General features: G+C 33.7%; 1 protein-coding gene across 7 annotated transcripts in view; it reads left to right on the top strand.

The window, feature by feature from the left end:
* PCDH15 (protocadherin related 15) overlaps nucleotides 1-19,841 on the top strand; it is a 914,927-nt gene that overhangs the window by 402,993 nt on the left and 492,093 nt on the right. For all 7 annotated transcript variants that reach the window (XM_031652624.1, XM_031652623.1, XM_031652622.1 and 4 more), the window contains 2 exons: nucleotides 1,523-1,633; nucleotides 13,756-13,926. In XM_031652624.1, coding sequence (XP_031508484.1) covers nucleotides 1,523-1,633; nucleotides 13,756-13,926 — 282 coding nt within the window. The remainder of the gene's footprint in view (nucleotides 1-1,522; nucleotides 1,634-13,755; nucleotides 13,927-19,841) is intronic.

Here is a 19,841-nt window from a genome sequence, read left to right as displayed (position 1 = left end):
TGATTGAGCCTGAGCTGGGAGATTTGAATCAAATTTTTTTTCATTGAGTTTAACTTCTTATGTGACTCTTAAGAATACACTTACACTAAGTTGAGGGTGTAAACACACTCTCTCTGTCTTCCTCTCTCTCTCACACACACACTCACACAGTTCTTTTTTTTCTTCTTCCACACTTCCCCTTCCCTTTCTCTTCTCCTTCCCCTTGCCTTTTCCCCTCATTTTTCTTTCCCTCTCTTCCCCCTCCTCTTGCTTTTGCAGCAATCTAATGCAGTTCCAAACTATATATTTTACTCAATGTGATTTCCAGAACAAAAATCACAAGCACAAATGCACAAGACAACTGAACAACCACAAAACAGTTTCAATGAACGAAATAGCACTGATGAATTGAACCTATCTAGAAACAGTTTCATCATTCTTTAAAATGGCACTAAAATACAAAAGTGACATAAAGTCTTTTTAAGAATAAGAGATTTATCTTTTAAATTATAGTCCCTTAACTTGTGAATTCATTTAACGCAGGGCTGCTTATACCAGAGCACTAGTGTTGCTCTGTGACCTCCGTGCTACCAGGAAAAAACTCAATCCTAGACAGGGCAGAAAACTTAACTAATGAGCAGAAGTTGTGGAACCTGAAAGAAAAAATTGATGTATAACCTGGATTTTTTTTTTTTTTCACAATAACGAACTGATTCAAGTTCGTGCAGTCATGCTCTGCACAATGACATTTTGGTCAATGACATACCACATAGCAAATGGTGGTCTCATAAAATTATAATGTTGTATTCCTACTATACCTTTTCTATGTTTAGATTACATTTATACAGAAAATAGTGACCTCTGTGTTACCGTAGCCTATAGCATTCAGTACAGTGACATGCTGTACAGGTTTGTAGCCTAGGAGCCATAGGCTATATCACCTGCCTTAGTATGTAGTAGACTATCTATTTTAGGTTTGTGAAACTACACTGTATAATGTTCACGCAGTGACAAAAATCACCTAACAACACATTTCTCAGAATGTACCCCATCATTAAGTGACTTGTAACTGTGTGTGTGTGTGTTTCTATTATTTAATGCCTGATAATACTTAAAATACAGAGTGGATATCAATGTTGACAATTGATACTATGTAGAAATAACAGATTTCAGTGTTTGAATGCTTTGGTGGTAAAAAACACAGTGAAAAGATAATACGGTAATAGGGAAGTTTTTCAGATACCTGGACTTTGATTTAGAACTATTCCAAGACTGTTGATGAATAATACTAATAATATATTAAAAACTATGATAAGAAACAAATTTTCTGGTTATTATTACCAAAGGACTCTGGGGAAACCTATTGATCAAAATTAAATGTTTGTAAATATGATAACAATATTCACTCTGAAGCTTATAGTCATTCTATTTTCAGATGGTAAGCATGCCATCTGTAACTTCCAAGAGGATTAAACTAAAATATTGAGTTATTAATTTATCTTACATTCAAATAATCTGAAGTCTGTATTTTTAATATTTGCAGACATCCAATGACACCTTTGAAATTCCCCTAATGTTGACTGGAAATGTAGTGTTAAGGAAGAGACTCAACTATGAAGATAAGACTCGCTACTTTGTCATAATCCAAGCTAATGTGAGTATTCAATTTCTTTTAAATTTCTTCTGTAAATTTATGAAGTAAAAAACTCATCCAAAATGTGTCAGATAGTCTTGGAGTGCTCTGTGTCATTCACTTCTTCATCAGGGCACTCCTGCCCTTGGTGTTTATATATAATATCCTTATAGATGGGGAAAGGGATAGAATAGGTTGTTTTTATTCACTATATTATTTGAACTCTAAATTATTCATATGTATTAACCATGATCCAATAATTTTTAGCCTATACTGAAGTATTTTTTCAAAGTAGGATCCAGCAAATAACTGCAGCAGAATCACATTGGGTATGTATTAAACTTACGTATTTCTGGACCCTACCTCAGATATTCTGAATGAAAATCTCAGATGATGGAAGTGGAATATCTGCATTTTTAGTTAGCTCTTCAGGGGATTCTAAGGTACACTAAAGGCAAAGAATCATTGCCTAATTGGTTGTGTTTTTCCTCATGGCTATCATTAATTGAGTAATTGTTCACTAGATATCAGCTAATATCCCCATAACTGAAATTTATGCTAAGGTATATAGATAACAATAACAGAACATCCAAACATATGCTTATAAAACACATACATGCTTTATATGCTTATACAACAGAGATATCCTTATATGCTTATATAACAGACATGCTTATCTGCTTATAAAACATAGACATTTATTGTAGTTATTATTAGTGGAAGTGCAATAAAATTTCTGGAATTATGTGGCTCAGTGTTTGGTTTGACAGTTCAATTATCTCACCAGGGACTTAGGTTCCTTCTATCCTTATACTTCTCTCTTCTCTGAAATGTGGTTATTTTCCCAATGCCTTATCAGCTGGGAGCTAGTTGTATACCATGGCCATTAAGAGTCACAACTGCATTTCAAGTCTGAATGCAGCAGGCAGAAAGGTTAGCAAAACTAGATTTTCTTTTATGTTTATTGATCCTTTCTACTTTTTTCTGGGAAGATACTCTCTTCAGAGTTCTCTCCCACCCATCTCCTTCCAGACTTGTATCACCTGAATCAGCATGATAGGAAGGAAAGTTGAGGAAGTCCATATGTGTCAAAGGGGAATGCGGTATTCACTTCTGAATTATACTATGTATAGTTCATATCCTGAGACTGGACACACAGATGACCTGAAAACATTTTTCTTTTCTTAGTAAGAAGAATGGGAGTACCACTTGAGAAAAAAGCTACAAGGGAAGATCAGAAAAAGTCCCATATTAAGTGACAAGCTTACGCTTTTGAAATAACAGTTAAGAAATGAGCTATAAAAATATAAAAAATATGGAGAAATCTTGAATGCATATTTATAAGCAAAATAAACCATTAAGAAAAGGCTGCATACTGGATGATTCCAATATATAATATTCTGGTAAAAACAAAGCTAGGGAAATGGTGTAAAGATCAGTGGATGTCAGGGATATGGTGGTAAAGGCAGGTTAAAAGGGATTAATAGAAGGATCACAATATATTTTCATGTCAGTAAAAATACTCTGGATACCACAAAGTTCGATAGATATCATTATACATTTGTCCATCCCCCTAGAATGTACAGCACCAAGAGTGATCTTTAAAGTAAAGGATGAAATTCAGTGATTATTATCATTCAATGTAGATTCATCAATTGTAGCCAATGTACAACTTTGATTAGGGCTGTTGTTAAGTGGGGAGGATGTGCATGTGTGGAGACATTGGTGTATATACCTTCCTCTCAATTTTTCTATAAACCTAAAACTGTTCTAAAAAATAATAGCCTTTTCTTTTTTAAAGCATCTAGGCTCTGAAACCGTCCTGTGCCTTTAATGACTCCTAAGCATTGTAATCTTGCTCATACAGCAGAACAGAGAGATAGCAGGGGAGGCTAAAAGGAAAAAAACCTCAATTAGCTGTTCTGAAGAAGCTAATATGAAAAAATGTGTCATGAACTTGTCATTTTCTTGCCTTTCTTAGAGATATATCACCTGACACAGAATGTGTATGTGTATAGATAGATACCTAAATAGATATATATTTAGGGGTATTTAGCTAGAAATATGTAGATAGACATGTAGATCTAATTTTTGAAGCTAAGTTTATAAGCTTTTATTTACATTTCTGCAGATTTTAAAAATAATTTATTATTGTATATATTATAATTATATATTATATGTTATATGTATTATGTGTGTGTCTGTATGTGTGTATATATATTTTAATGTCATGTGGCATAGACCAGAGTGAAAACTGTGGATATGGGAAAAAGCAAAATGTATTAGGGAGGGCCACTCAGACTTCCTCAAAAACACAGAAAATTCCTTTTTCTGTTTAACTGAAGATGTGAAGAAAAGGGACAATATCTTTTTTATAAAGTCATATTGCTATGGAAGCTATTTGTAAGCTGGCTTTTTAAATTATGCAATTAAAAATAGGTAATTTTTTTAGTAGAAATGCAAAGTGAAATATTCTGAATTGGTATCTAGTTTTAAAATATTTGTAAAGACATCTGGAACAATTTCTATCCAGCATGATGGACTACTCATCACTGAGGGAGTGACGAGTTTTTAGCACTTCAGGGATAAAATTATAAAACAGAAGTACATAATATGTGAATCATCAAAAGGAAGGAATAGCATTAGGAAGAGTTGAATGAACATTTGAATTTAAATGCAATAACAGTTTTTGTTATAAACTTAAGTCATACAGTACAAAATGAAATGTTAAATATAGAAGGTTATAACATTTTAAGTGTTTTTAAAAGTTTTAAGAACAAATAATTTTAATAGCTACATAATGTAAGATAATAATAATGGATCACCACTGATTTAACTATACTCTGTTTTTGTTTGTTTGTTCATTTGTTTTTGGCACCAAATTGATATTTACCCTCATGATGCTCATGAGAGGCAGTGAGTGTAGTGAATTATGTCACCCGAGTTCAAATCTCAGTTCAGCCATTTACTAGCTGTGTGATTCATAGCATATTTTGTATGTTAATTTCCTAACCAGTAAAATGGGTATATTAATAAAACATACCACATTGTTCTGGTTACAATTATGAAGTTAGCAAACAAAAAAGTACTTAGACTAATGCTTGAAATATATTGAGACGTTATTACAGTATTACATAAATCACTAAAATAACTGTGCTGTTTAAAAATCAGTAATTAAAAATGGAATTGCTATGAGAAAATTATTTGTATGTATATATATGTGTATAGGTATTTGTACATATATTTATATATTCGCATACTTTTTAATCTTAGTAGATAATGGTATATTATTTTTCAAAGTGTTGTGACACATCACATTTCCACAAATGATAAAGAAGGATGCTCATTTCTACTACATTTTAAATCTGTAACTTAAAACCGTGAGTTGTTGGAGATGGAAAGTCAGCTGAGACTTGCTTGAAGGCCAATTGTGGGTTTCTCTTCCAAGCTCTGAGTTCAGTGATCTCATATTTGCAGCCATGGTGGGCGCATTTACAGTATGAAAAGTGCCAGTGCTACAAATCAGGGCTGCTTATCTGATAGCTGGTTGTTAATCATTAACTGTTTTGTATATACCAATAGTAACATAAGTCTAACATATCTTTGTATACGATAATGATATCCATATATTTAAAATGTCTCTCCATTTTTTTAACATGTATCTTGTTTGTTTGTTTGTTTGTTTGTTTATTTATTTATTTATTTATTTATTTATTTATTTTGAGACAGAGTCTTGCTCTGTCACCCAGGCTGAAGTACAGTGGTACGATCTCAGCTCACTGCAACCTCCATCTCTGGGATTTAAGTGATTCTCATGCCTCAGCCTCCCAACTAGCTGGGATCACAAGCATACCACCACACCTGGATATTTTTGAGGGGTGGGGAGGAGAGTATTGCTATGTCACCCAGGCTAGAGTGCACTGGCATGATCTCGACTTACTGCAACCTCAGCCTCCCATGTTCAAGCTATCCTTGTGCCTCAGCCTCCTGAGTAGCTGGGATTACAGATGGACGCCACCACACCCAGCTAATTTTTGGATGTTAGTAGAGACAGGGTTTCAGCATGTTGGTCGGGCTGGTCTCAAACTCATGTCCTCAAGCAGTTCACCCGTCTCAGCCTCCCAAACTATTGGGATTACAGGCGTGAGCCACTGCACCTGGCAGCAATTTTTTATATTGTATTGGTGGTATTCACAATGTAAGCCGTGTACATTAAACACCAATATATTATCTTGAAGTCATAAGGAGAGTTCAAATATGAGCAATCAATTTTGACTTTAAAGTATATGGTCTCTAAAAGAATAATTACAGGTATCATGACAAATTATTGAACATTACTCAGCTTTGACCTGGTTTTGCTTATGGTAAAAATATTTGATTTCTGAAGAGAATCCTTCAAATTACATGTAGTTTGGAGGTTTCTTTATATCCATGTTTACATATTATGATTCGTAATTAAGGTAATTGAGTTTTGACTGACCCATGTTAGAAAACCCTGTCACATCTTTTTTGAGAATATTTGCAGTATTGTCGCCCATGCTGTTGACTTCAAATATATATACATAATGAAGTAAGGATTAATTCCAGACAAAAATTTTGGGAGGTGGATCTAGAAAAAAAATAGAGAGATGAAAGATCAATGGGTTTTCTTTTTGTTGAAATTTACTACATATTACTATAAACCTCAACTTTGATATGTTACCCTAATTCACATAGAATCAAAATAATCTCTTTACATATCATTTTTCTTCAAAGCAAACTCTCTTTCATATTATTGTTATAATGAGTTAAATATTAAGAACACTTTGGTAATCAAAATTTCTTAATTACCAGAAAGAAAAAGTTTATATTTAATTAATTATTTTATAATTTATTTATTTATTTTGAGATGGGGTTTTGCTCTGTCACCCAGGCTAGAGTGCAGTGGGGCGATCTTGGCTCACTGCAACCTTTGCCTCCCGTGTTCGTGATTCTCCTAACTCAGCCTCCCGAGTAGTTGGGATTACAGGCACGTGCCACCACGTCCAGCTAATTTTTTTTGTATTTTTAGTAGAAATGGGGTTTCACTCTGCTGGCCAGGGTGGTCTGAAACTCTTGACAACTTCAAGTGATCAGCCCACATTGGCCTCCTGAAGTGCTGGGATTACAGGCATGAGCCGCTGAGCCTGGCCTGTATTTAAGTTAGAATCATGGCAAGAATGATTTATAATTTCTAAATTATTTTATGAATAGCAAGGGTGTTGTATATTTCTCAAATGGCAAAATCTAGAGAAGGGTTGCCAGCTATCTTTCCTCACAAGATATAATTCCTAAAATTATAGTATTACTATTTCTTTATTAGCTCAAATTTTATCTTTATGGACAGAAATATTCAAAGAGAATGTGTAAGCATTGCAAACATATGTGCTTGTATATGTAAAATTCATTTTCTCTATTTTATATTGCAACTTTGTAAATAACTTTTCAGAAATAACCCCTACCCTGACCTTCCCTCACATCTGCTTCCTACTGATGTGTGGAGTTAGTGTTAATTGTAACCCCATTGTTTTAACTCTGCAAGTTTCTTGGGCATTTTCTGAGGAGTGAGAATGAAATAGGAGGATAGCAGGTGATGGTTTATGGGAACTAATACTTATTGAGTGTTTGACTACTAAAGATACATAAGCATTTGGGGCTATAAATGATGATACAATTCTGTCTACTGGTTTGCATAAAAAATAAGAAATATTAGGCAAATATCTCAAACAAAAAAATGTTTTCAAGAGAACAGAATACCCAACTTCCTCTGGTTAATGTTCATAGAAGCTTTGTTTTTTTTCCTCAACTTTTAAGCACAGGGAGTACATATGCAGGTTTGTTACATGGGTGTATTGCACTCAGGTAGTCAGCATAGTATTCAATGGGTAGTGTTTTGACCCATTCTCTCTCTTTGCCCCAGTAGTTCATGGTCTATGGTTCCCAGGTTTATTTCCCTGGGGACTCAGTGTTTAGCTCCCATTGAAAACTGACATTATGTAGTATTTGGTTTTCTGTTCCTGCATTAATTGACTTAGGATTATGGCCTCCAACTTCATCCATGTTGCTTCAAAGGACATCATTTCATTCTTTTCTATGACTGTGTAGTATTACATGGTGCAAATGCACCACAGTTTCTTTATCCAATCCACTATTGATGGGCACCTAGGTTGCTTCTGTGTTTTTTTGCTATTGTGAGTAGCATGGCAATTAACGTAGACATGCACGTGTCTTTTTGGTAGAATGCACTTTGTGTATAGACCCAGTAATGGGGTTGGTGTGTTGAATGGTAGCTTGATTTTAAATTCTTTGAGAAATCTTCAAACTGCTTTCCACAGTGGCTGAAATAATTTACATGACCACCAACAGCATATAACCATTTCCTTTTCTCTGCAGCCCTACCAGTATGTGTAATTTTTTGACTTTTTAATAATAGCCATTCTAACTGGTATGAGATGATATCTCATTATGGTTTTGATTTGCATTTCCCTGATGATAAATGCTGATGAACATGTTTTAATGTTTGTTAGCTGCATGTATGTCTTCTTTTGAGAAGTGTCTGTTCATGTCACTTGCCCCTATTTTAATGGTGCTATTTGTTTTTTGCTTGTTGAATTGTTTGAGTTCCTTATAGATTCTAAATATTAGACTTTTGTGAGATGCATAGTTTGCATGCCTTTTCTCTCATTCTTTCCTCTCTCATTCTTTCCATTTTCTGTTTACTGCATTGATGTTTGTTTTAGTGTGCAGAAGCTCTTTAGGTGCCACTTGTCAGTGTTTGTTTTTGTTGCAGTTGCTTTTCAGGATATCATCATTATGAAATCCTTGCTAAAGCCAATGTCAAGAGGAGTATTTAATAGGTTTTCTTCTAGGATTTTTTATACCTTGAGGCATTACATTTAAACCTTTAATTCATCTTGAGTCAATTTTTGTATGTCTGGTAGAATTCAGCTGTGCGTCTGTCTGGTCCAGGGCCTTTTTGGGTTGGTGAGTTTTTTATTACTAAGTTAATATCACAGCTTAATATTCGTCTGTTCAGGGTTTCAGTAGCTTTCTTTTTCAATCTTGGAACATTATGTGTTTCCAGAAATATATCAGTTTTCTCTAGATTTTCTAGCTTGAGGTTGGGGAGGCACAATTCTGTTCGGAGTAGTGATTGAACTTGTTTAACATTTTAAAAGATATTCTTGCTTGCCAACTAGAATCACAGTTTCCTAACTTAATGTAATATTCCATTATTTTTAAATGATTAAAGTTAAAATATATTCTTATTTTTTAAAAAGGAAATGAAGAGAAATGCAGATGAAAATGGGAAAAGGAAGAAAGGAGATCTTTTTTGTGGATTTTAATATCTATTAGTCACATAACATAAATGAAAACACATAATTAAATTATATGAAATGTTTATAGAAATAGTTATTTTTTATTTTTTTACCACTCACAATTTAGAATGTTATTTCATTTACTCAGAAAAGCCTTGAAAAGTAGTATATTACTATAGAGATCAAAAGTGTAGGGTTTTTTCGTTGTTTTTGTTTCTGTTTTGATTTTTATCTCAATTGCTGAGGATTGTTTTTTAAATAGATATTGTAAGAATAAATCTGATTCCAAATTGGGAGAAGAACATCATGAATTAGCATTACCATTATGAACTCACAAGTTATGAGCGAGCATGAGACGTATTTTTATATATTTTCCTATGTGATATGTGTTGGTGATAAACTGTGGGAGAATTCCCACGTGTGGAAACTGTTGGTAGATTTTGTTGCTGCATCTCTGGTCACAATAGTTTTGCCAGGATTATTTTTATTTCTCATTTGAAAATACAAATTTTAGAGCTCAACACTTTGTAAGCAATATCTTTCCCCAATATGAGATAAAACTCCAATTATGTATTTTGGTATATACTTCCTGTAAATACACTATCTTTAACACACCAGTATCTATTCTATGGACTAGTAACAATAACCCAAAGAAGCAGATAATAGTGAGAGATCTGATGCCTACAGACTGAAAGAAAACGTAAGGTAAAAATAATTCAAATTTGTTTATTATAGTGATTTGGTGATGACATATAAAGAAGAAGGCCGAGTGACATGGAAGGGTAGAAATACTGCCTCTGGCATTTATATGCATGCATGTGTATATATGCATATACATGTGTGTTTATATATGTGTTCTACACTCATATATCACATACAATATTATATTTAATATTTATTATCTATTTACTATTTTTATAAATTAAATTTAGATTAATTCAATCTTTTAAAACTTCATCATAAGCAATCATTATTTTAAATGATGGGTTAAAGCCAGGCACATACCTATAGTCCTAGCTACTCAGGAGGCTGAGGTAGGAGGATTACTTGAGCCCAGGAGATTGAAGTCAATATAGGCAATGTAGCGAGATTCTCATTTCTAAAATAAATATATAAATAGATATTTTATAAATAAAACAATTTTCAAAAATTATCTCCAATGCCATAAGTAAATTTACAAATACATATTAAATGTCATTTTATTAACTTATTTATGTTGTTGAGATAAAAATGTCAAACATAAAATCATTAAAACATGTAACAAAAGTTTACCAACCCTATTAAAGAAGCTTTCAGTTTTCATATATATATATTTTTAGAAACTAAAAGAGTTGTTTTAGTTCATAAACTTTAATATAACATTAAGGGAAATGTGGAAGATGAGATTACTTAATAATTTAAAACACTGGATGATGCAACACAAAGGGAAATATATGTGAAAATATAACCTACTAATCTTTATGAGGTCACATTATCTTAATATTAGTAATTTTCAGTATTAAATTACTCTCTTAATAATGGACTGAGGAAATATGTCCTCATCATTTTTTAAGACTGTCAGAAGCAGGGTATTGGAGTCTGCCCCTTGGAAGCTACTCAGGATATGCCGACTGAACAAATCATTACATCATTTATCTATTAATTCATATATTGTAGTTATGAATGAGCTAGTTGGATTTTTCTAAAATTTAAAATATACACATACATTTATTTTGAATTAAGGTTTTTCTACATGTTCAAAATTCATACATCTTAAGAATAATTTAGAAAGTTCATTTGTGAACCATCAAAATTATCTCACATGCCACATGTCGCTCCTACTCTACTTTTCAACTGGCCTAGAGGTTGATATACGTATGGGAGTGCACATCGACAGTTCCTGAAACAGCTAAAGAAGAAGGTGTACATATTTAACATAATGAGAGGGAGGAGGCTTCTAAGGGAAGAAAAACTAGGTTTCTAGGAGAACAAAGGGGAGATTAAAATAGCTTATAATCGTGTTTATGTAGGTAAGAAGAGACTTCCTTGTTTTTTCTTCATTTTCATAAACTTTCTTGGGAGAGGAAATTCATGGCAGCCACACTCCCACAAGTATCTGCTTTTAGTGCCATAAAAGAAGTTCAGAAAAGACTCCTTTCTCTTCGTTCAATCTCAAATGTCTTTAGTTTTAAATAATCTTTATAGTGCCTCTAGGGATCTGAGTGAGTCCCAAAACTTTGAAAATTTAAACATTTTGTGTTTTTTTAACTATAATTTTGTCACAGTCTATCTTATACTGTATCAAAATGTCAAAGAATCCTGGAACCACAAAGTTATTGCATTCTAGACAAGGTTGTACTTACAAAATTCCACCAGTAGAAATTTGTGCTTCCTAAAACTTTACCCTCAAGCATTGCTTTACAACTTTTTTTGAGCAACCAGATTGGGAATGAGTTTAACTGAAATATACTATTAACCAAGCTTAAGAAGAGGGATTTTTTTTTTAATTAGAAAGCAAATATTAATGTCTGGGAACTGTCACAAAGGAAGACATTTTATGAACAAACTAAAATAAAATACAGGTCTGTTAGTATAATTACTTTTAAAAAGTATTTAACATAAATAAGCAAAATAAGATTAGCCATTTTAAAGTGAACAATTCAATGGCATTTGGTACACTCACAGTATTGTACAACCACCGCCTCTATCCAGTTCCTAAACGTTTTAATCACTCCAAAAAGAGCTGGCACCACTCATGCAGTTGCTTCCCATATACCCTCCCCAGCTCCCTGTAGCCACCAATTTGTTTACTGCTTCCAGATATTGCATATAAATGGATCATATAATATGTGACCTTATATTTTGTCTGGCTTCTTTATTTCAAAATATGATGTTTTCAAGTCTTATTCATGTTGTTGTATATATCAGGACTTCATTTCCTTTTATGCTTGAATCATATGCCATTGTATGTACATGCCATCATCTGTTTATCCATTTCTTCATTGATAAATACATGGGCTTTTGTCGGCTTTTGTCTGTTGTGAATAGTGCTACATGAACATGCATGCAAGTATACTTTTCAATGTTGTACAAAATAGAATTCAAAAAGACAGAAAAGCATAATAGTTCTTCAGAATAATAACCGAATACTATGAAAGTAAAAACATTTCCAGATTCTGTCATAATGAATGATGCTACCAGCACCACCCTCAACAATGGATGTTCTGGATGGAAATGACTTAGGTCCAATATTATTTTCTTCTGTCCTATGATAAACGTTCTTCAGATAAATAGAAACAATTTGCATTTCTAATACAATTACCACCCATTATTTAAGTGTGTGCTATCCATAGTGATTTCTTTCTAAAGAAATGGAAAAGGAAACAAGAAAGAGTAACGTTATAGTAGAGAAAACTGACTAGATACGGCCTCAGCCAGGTTCAAGTTAACAACAGTGATAAGTCATATTAATAATATACTATTGATAAATGTGTCAAAAGTAGCACTTGACTTGTGGTTTTCCTACATAAATCATGTAAGTCCAGTTGAATCTTGAGGAAAACACCAGATAAACACCCATTAAGGGATATTCTGCAAAATATCTAGTACTCAAAATTGTTAACATCATCAAAAACAAAAGTCAGAGAACTTGTCACAGCCAAAATGAGCTTAAGTAACCATTGTGACTGAATGTAGACTGGTATCCTGATTGGGATCCTGAAACAGAAAACTGACATTAAGTAAAAACTAGGGAAATCTGAAGACATTTTGGATTTTAATTAGTAACAATGCAACATTGCACTAGACAAAGTTAAATGGTAAGGAAGACTGTATTCACAGCTATTGCAACAGAGAAGACCAGAATACAGACTAGATCTGAACTGAACTCTAATAGAAAGAATGGCTAGAGAGAAGTTAAATGCTCCAGTGGACTTGGGTGTAGGGGCATTCACAGATCAGGTGTGTTTACTAATTGACGTTCCCAAAGGAAAATAAACTTCCTTGAATTTTCATGACAAAAAGTAGTTTTAGAAATTGGAACAAGTCTCCAAAGGAAGTCAAGCTCCTACCCTCCCAAAGAAACTGGGAAATAGGGGCTTCTTCCTTGACTATTACATTTCAAAGAGATGGCCCCCAGGTCGTGAAAAACATGGGTCTTTAGAACTGGCAAGAAGCTTATAAAAGATTCACATCTCAGAGGCACAGAGAAAGAAATTACAATTACAAGATTTCTAAAGTAAATGCTCTAATAAGATGGCAGTGACTTTTATGGTTAGACTGTCTAGTAATGTGAACTGTTAGGTAAAGGCCTAACATATAAAAGCTTAACTACTGTAACATACTGTCAACAAAGTCGCTTTGAAGACAATTGGATCTCAGTTTACATCCTAGCTTCACCGCTTAAAACTGTTGGTTTAAGCAAGTTAATTTATCAATCTTTTTTTAATGAAAACTAAGTCTACATTATGCCTAATTTCTTTTTTGTTGTTGTTTTTTGAGACTGAGTCTCACTCTGTCGCCCAGGCTGGAGTGCAGTGGCGTGATCTTGGCTCACGGCAACCTCTGCTTCCCAAGTTCAAACTATTCTCCTGCCTCACCCTCTCGAATAGCTGGGACTCGAGGCACCCACCACCACACCCAGATTTTTGTATTTTTAGTAGAAACGGGGTTTCACCATGTTGGCCAGGCTGGTATCAAACTCCTGACCTCAAGTGATCCACTCACCTTGGCCTCCCAATGTGCTGGGATTACAGGTGTGGGCCACTGCTCCTGGCCATTGTGCCTAATTTCTATAAACTACCTGTTGTTTGTTTTTCTCTCCAACAGGACCGTGCCCAAAATCTGAACGAGAGGCGAACCACCACCACCACTCTCACAGTGGATGTTCTGGATGGAGATGACTTAGGTCCAATGTTTCTTCCTTGTGTCCTTGTGCCAAACACTCGTGATTGCCGTCCACTCACTTATCAAGCTGCCATACCTGAGTTGAGAACTCCGGTAAATATGCTCTTATCTTTCTCCCTTCATTTGCATGTTTTAAAACCCAGTGGGATCATGTTCAAGTATTTTGCAGACATATAATTTATAATAGCAAAACTCACTATATGCACATTTAAAAATAGTTATGTCCAAAACTATTTTCAGGGAGTATGCATACATTTTTAACACAAAGAGTAATTATATAATTTACAAGGTAGAAAGTAGGTTATGAAACAACAGTCCAACATGGTTATTTTATTTTTATTTTTTACCAATAAATCACCAAGGAGTTCACTAGCCATTCTGAAAAACTCCAAATAACCACTGCAGCATTTTCTTAAATTCGTGTTTAAACATGCAGTACTAAGTCACAGGACACACAGGTCAATAGGATACACATTTGGCCCAGTAGAATTCTGAAATGTTATTGGAGATTATGTTTGGCTGTTTGAAGGTAGGAGCTAACAAATACTGAATACAAATACTTACCTCTTAAAGTAAAGATACAGAAAGGTGAAGCATGAATACATATTTTCTACGCTTAATCCTATATTTTTGATAAATGCTAATGGAGCTATAAACTTCTGTCGGTTTGGATTTCACACCTTGGACCTCCCTAGATGATTGATGTACATACCTAAGAATAAGAATTTTAAGGCAAATGGATATCCTGTTGGGGCAAAAATATCAATTTCTCCCCTAAAAGGTGTATTTGTGTGTGTGTGTGTGTATGTGTGTGTATACACGTATTCTGTTTTAAAAAATTCAGTGGTCTAGGATTTAACCATCTAACTAATATTTTTGCTGTTTCCCTGGAAAGCAATCAGCTCTCTGGGTTCCCAAAATGGCTCAAAGTGTTAGAATTTGTTGGAAGCTATTTGACTTTTTTTCCTCAAAGCACCTGAGAACTGCAGTTCTGAAGGTCCTCTATTTGAGATTTTGAGGAATAGAACAGGAATGCCTTCTAAATGTAAAGCCAAAGAGTGCTTATCCAATGTCATAATATTAATACATCTATTGGTTTTTCTCACAGTTCACTGGTCCAGTTAACTTGCATGAATAATATAATAATAAAAAAAAGCTGGAGAGAAAAAAAAATAAATCTTATGTGCATTGGATAAAAAAATATGTTTTCAGCCAAATGAAGTATTTTTGCAGACAAAAAAGCTAATCAGAACTTGACTAGACAAAATAGATGTAGATTCCCTAAAGTTATATGCCATTATGTTATTTTGTCGAATCCCAGCAAAAAAAAAAAAAAAAACCACCAACTATTAACGATGGTGAACATAAAAATTTTCTTTGAAAGAACTGGTAAAAGTAATGATGACAAATACAATTTGTATAAGGCTGCACACCTACTGCCGTCTGCCCTGCGACAAAGCTGACAAAAGCAATGGGAAAAAGACTTCCTATTCAGTAAATGGCACTGGGAGATCTAGCTAGCCATATGAAGATTGAAGCTGGACCCCCTCCTTACACCATACACAAAAAGCAACTCAAGATGGATTAAAGACTTAAATGTAAAACTCCAAACTAGAAAAAACCCTGGAGGACCACCTAGGCAATACCATTCAGGACAAAGGCACAGGCAAAGATTTTGTAACAGACAGCAAAAGCAATTGCAACAAAAGCAAAAATTGACAAATGGGATATAAGTAAACTTAAGAGCTTCTGCACAGCTAAATAAACTATCAACAGAGTGAACAGACCACCTACAGAATGGGAGAAAATATTTGCAAACTATGCATCTGACAGAGGTCTAATATCCAGCATCTATGAAGAATTTAAATTTATAATAATTAAATAAAAACATTAAAAAGTGGTTTTTTTGGACATGAACACTTTTCAAAAGAATACATACATGTGGCCAATAAAACAATGAAAAACAGTTAAAGGTCACTAATCATTAGAGAAATGCAAATCAAAACCACACTGAGAAACCATCACACAGTCAGTCAAAATGACTATTATTAAAAAGTCAAAAAATAACAGATGCTGGCAAGGTTGCAGAGAAAAGGGAACAGTTACACACTGTTGGTGGGAGTGTAAATTAGTTCAGCCACGTGGAAAGCAGTGTGGCAATGTCTCAAAGAGCTAAAAGGAGAACTCTCATTTGACCCAGCAGTCCTATTACTGGGAATATACCCAGAGGAATATAAATCATTCTGCCATAAAGACACATGGACATGAATGTTCATTGCAGCACTATTCACAATAGCAAAGACACGGAGTCAATCTAAATGTCCATGAATGACAAATTGGATAAAGAAAATGATGTACATATACCACATGGAATATTATACGGCTATAAAAATAATGAGGTCATGTCTTTGCAGGAACATAGATGGAGTGGGAGGTGAATTTCCTTAGCAAACTAACACAGGAACAGAAAACCAAATACCACATATTCTCACATGTAAGTGGGAGCTGAATGATGAGAACTCATGAACAGAAGGAAGGGAACAACAGACACTGAGGTCTATCTGAGGTTGGAGGGTGGGAGGAGACAGAGGAGCAGAAAAGATGACTATTGGGTACTGGGCTTACTCACTGGGTGACGAACTTATCTATACAACATGATATGAGTTCACCTGTGTAACAAACCTGCGTATGGACCCCTGAACCTAAAATATAACTCTTTTTTTAAAAAAGTTTCATTTTTATTTATCTTTTAAAATATCTACAAGAGGGTGAGTTTGCTCCATGACTAATCATTGTTTGTGCATGAAATTTAAACATGTAAGGTTAAAGTATATTAGGCTGGCATTAACATTTTAAAAAATTTCTACAAGAGGGTGGGCTTGCTCTATGACTAATCATTTTTTGCACATGGAATTTAAACATGTGTAAGGTTCAAGTATATTGGGCTGGTATTAAAATGTGCATTTTTTCATTCAAATATTTCTATTTGGAAAGACAATAGTGTAAAAATAATAATATGCTGAAACAGATATTTAATACTTGATAATAATCTTTTTCAGTCATCCCCATACAAATACGACACTCTGGATTGCGTGTGTGTGTGTGCGCTTTCAATTAAAATCCCTTTAAATATAAAAAAGGAAAAATAAAAAAATATTTTTAGTATTAATTTATGTTTCTGAGTTAATATATTTAGCTAGTGTACAGTGGGACCCCAAGAGAAGGTATATATTGAGACCACAATAATCCAATTCAATGAGTCAGTCTGATGACTGTTTACTAGTAGTTAGTTCACTGAGGAAAGTAAAGGAAGATAAAAGCTGCTGCTTGAAAAGCAGAGTGTATGAACTTAATTTTATTAAGGATCATTGAGCTTCCTTTCCTCTCCAGATTACAGACTGAACATCTCTCTCATTCCTATGCAGTTTAGTGCTAGACACCAGACTATACTTTCAATTTGGGGTAATAACATAAGTGATCATAATGTCTAGAGTTTGTATAGAATGTTCTGTTTGTAATGAACTATGCTAAGCTCTGCACAAATATTAACTGGTTGAATATGTTGAATATACACAAAAACATTTTTGGTAGACAGTTTAAGTATATAGATATAGATATAATTTAGTAAGAGGAAATAAAATTAAGATACATTTGAGTCCTGGCTCTACACACAAAAATTGATAGGTTTTTTTTTGTTTTGTTTTGTTTTTTTTCTGGCTCTGTCAGCCTGGGTTAAGTTGGAGATTCACTCTGTAGGTGGATGTAGTTGTTGAAAAATATTTATATCCAAAGGTATTTTCAGAGAGTATGGGCAAATTTTTGATCAGAATGCCTCACTCTCTCCCTTGTTGTACTATAATATTCATATTTTGAGTATCAGTACTCAAAGGAGAACTAGTCCAAGGATAAAACTTACCCAGTCTTCGGATGACAAACCCAATCCAATATTAAATATTACATATCCTAACATAAGGAGAGCAATGAACTAATGGTGAAGAAATTAAGTCAAGAAATTTGTTATGCTCTGAATCCTTTGTAAAGTCATATTTGGGCAAAGAGCACAAGGGATCCGGAGGATGTTGGATTCTTGCTGGTAAAAAAGGAGGTGTTTGAAGATCAATAAATAGTTCCGTGAACAATTATTCTTGTATTTTCTTTCAAAACCATGCTTTTTGAATTAAATATTATGGAAGAAATTCCAGAATGTTCAATATTGATCCTTTTATCATTTTTAACCAATTGAGCCATTCCTTAACATACTTTGAAAAAATGAGAATTTAAGTTTTACACATTTAAGTAATTATGGCAAATATTTATTTTTTAATTTCATGTACAAAAATATAGATATATTTACTTGTAAACCTAGGCACTTGGTCAGATTATCAGTTACTGTATAACAGGCCACCAAAACTTAGTGGTTTCAAACTGCAATCATTTAATTTGCTCACTAAGCTGCAATTTTAGCAAGACTTGAGAAAACACCTTATCTTTTCTCCATGCAGCATCAGCTGTGGCACTTTAACTGAGGGCTGGGTGCCACTTTCATGATGATTAACTTAGATGGCTACCAAGCTGATTTTGGCTGTTGGCTGGTGCTCATCCAGGGCTGTAGACTAAGGCTTCATTTTCACCTCAGTTAAGCCTCTTATAGGCTGTTGGAGCTTCCTCACAGCAAGACAGTGGGTTGTCATAACAAGCTTCCCAAGAGAATTAGGCAGAAATTTTCATAAATTAGAATTTGCAGTGTCAGATCTGCTGTGGTCAAATTTCTGCCAGTTTCAAGGGGTAGAAACATACTCCACCTCCCTATATGAGGAGTGTCCAAGTCACATTATAAGAAGAACATATGGAAAAGAAAATATTATTGTGGCAATCTTTCACAAATAAAATCACCCTTAGTACTGGCATCAGGTTTTTATGTACATTGTTATTTTGAATTCATTCTGGAACACTAGGTATAAAAACCAGAGTTAGTATTTGAGCTTCACATTCAAATTACTGTGTTTATGTCTGTACTTTTATTCTTTTTGATTTTCTCTTTTTCTATTTTCCTTTATATATTCTGCTAAAATTTCATGAAATTTCAATAAGATCTTGCTCTCCAGAGTGAGATAACTAACCATTAATGTCAGCTAAACAGGACATATTGACTCTAATTGTATACTTACTGACCCTTTCTTAAAGGAATTCTTCAAATTTTAAAAGACTTGCCACCTGTTCACCTATGTTGATGGGAAATTTTCCTTACTTTGGTGGTATTCTTGACTTGAGAAACCATTCTTAACCGCATTATAATACATGCAGGATTTGTCAGTTCAGAAAATCTTTTTAAAATATAGTCTATTAATAAATTTATCTCATGAACTATGATATAATAAAAATAAAAATCTGCTTTATATTAAAATTTAAAGTCACTTGTTTAGAAATACACTGATTTTATAAATGTAGATTACATGGTTTTCCAATATAAACAACTCTCTTTGGCAAATTAATGTTTTCACAAACACTAAGATTAATATTATATTGAACACATGAATACATCTGATGTTACAAAGGTATAAAGCAATTCATAGTACTCTTCTAATTTATTATTAATTTGCTACATTTCTATAGGACCCTAATGTATGCCAAACTATGTTAATTGAGGATGCTGAGCAAGTAGGATGAAATAAATTATTGCCCAAATATATTATTATGTATATTTATTCCTAATTTCTGACTTTCTTAAAGTTACTATGTTTGTAAAGTTTAGGTTTTCTGGTTTTATGAAAAAGGTCTGTAGAATTTGGAGTATAAAATCCTTGGCTTTATTTTCTAATGAAGCACAGATAAAACCATGATAAATCCTTGTGCATTTTTTCAACTGAACAGTAGCATACATTTATGTGTTGGCTTGACTGGTTGGCTGTTTTTTCTCTTTTTCAGTGTAATATATCCCTGGACAGAAAAATTAATGATATATTGACATAGTATCTATGTATTTACTGTGTACACCTTCCTTTAATTAT

The sequence above is a fragment of the Papio anubis genome, chromosome 11 (assembly GCF_008728515.1).
Source record: "Papio anubis isolate 15944 chromosome 11, Panubis1.0, whole genome shotgun sequence".
NCBI classification, from domain to species: Eukaryota; Metazoa; Chordata; class Mammalia; order Primates; family Cercopithecidae; genus Papio; species Papio anubis.
The sequence above is the reverse complement of the archived record's forward strand: the minus strand, read 5'-3'. Positions and strand labels throughout refer to the sequence as shown.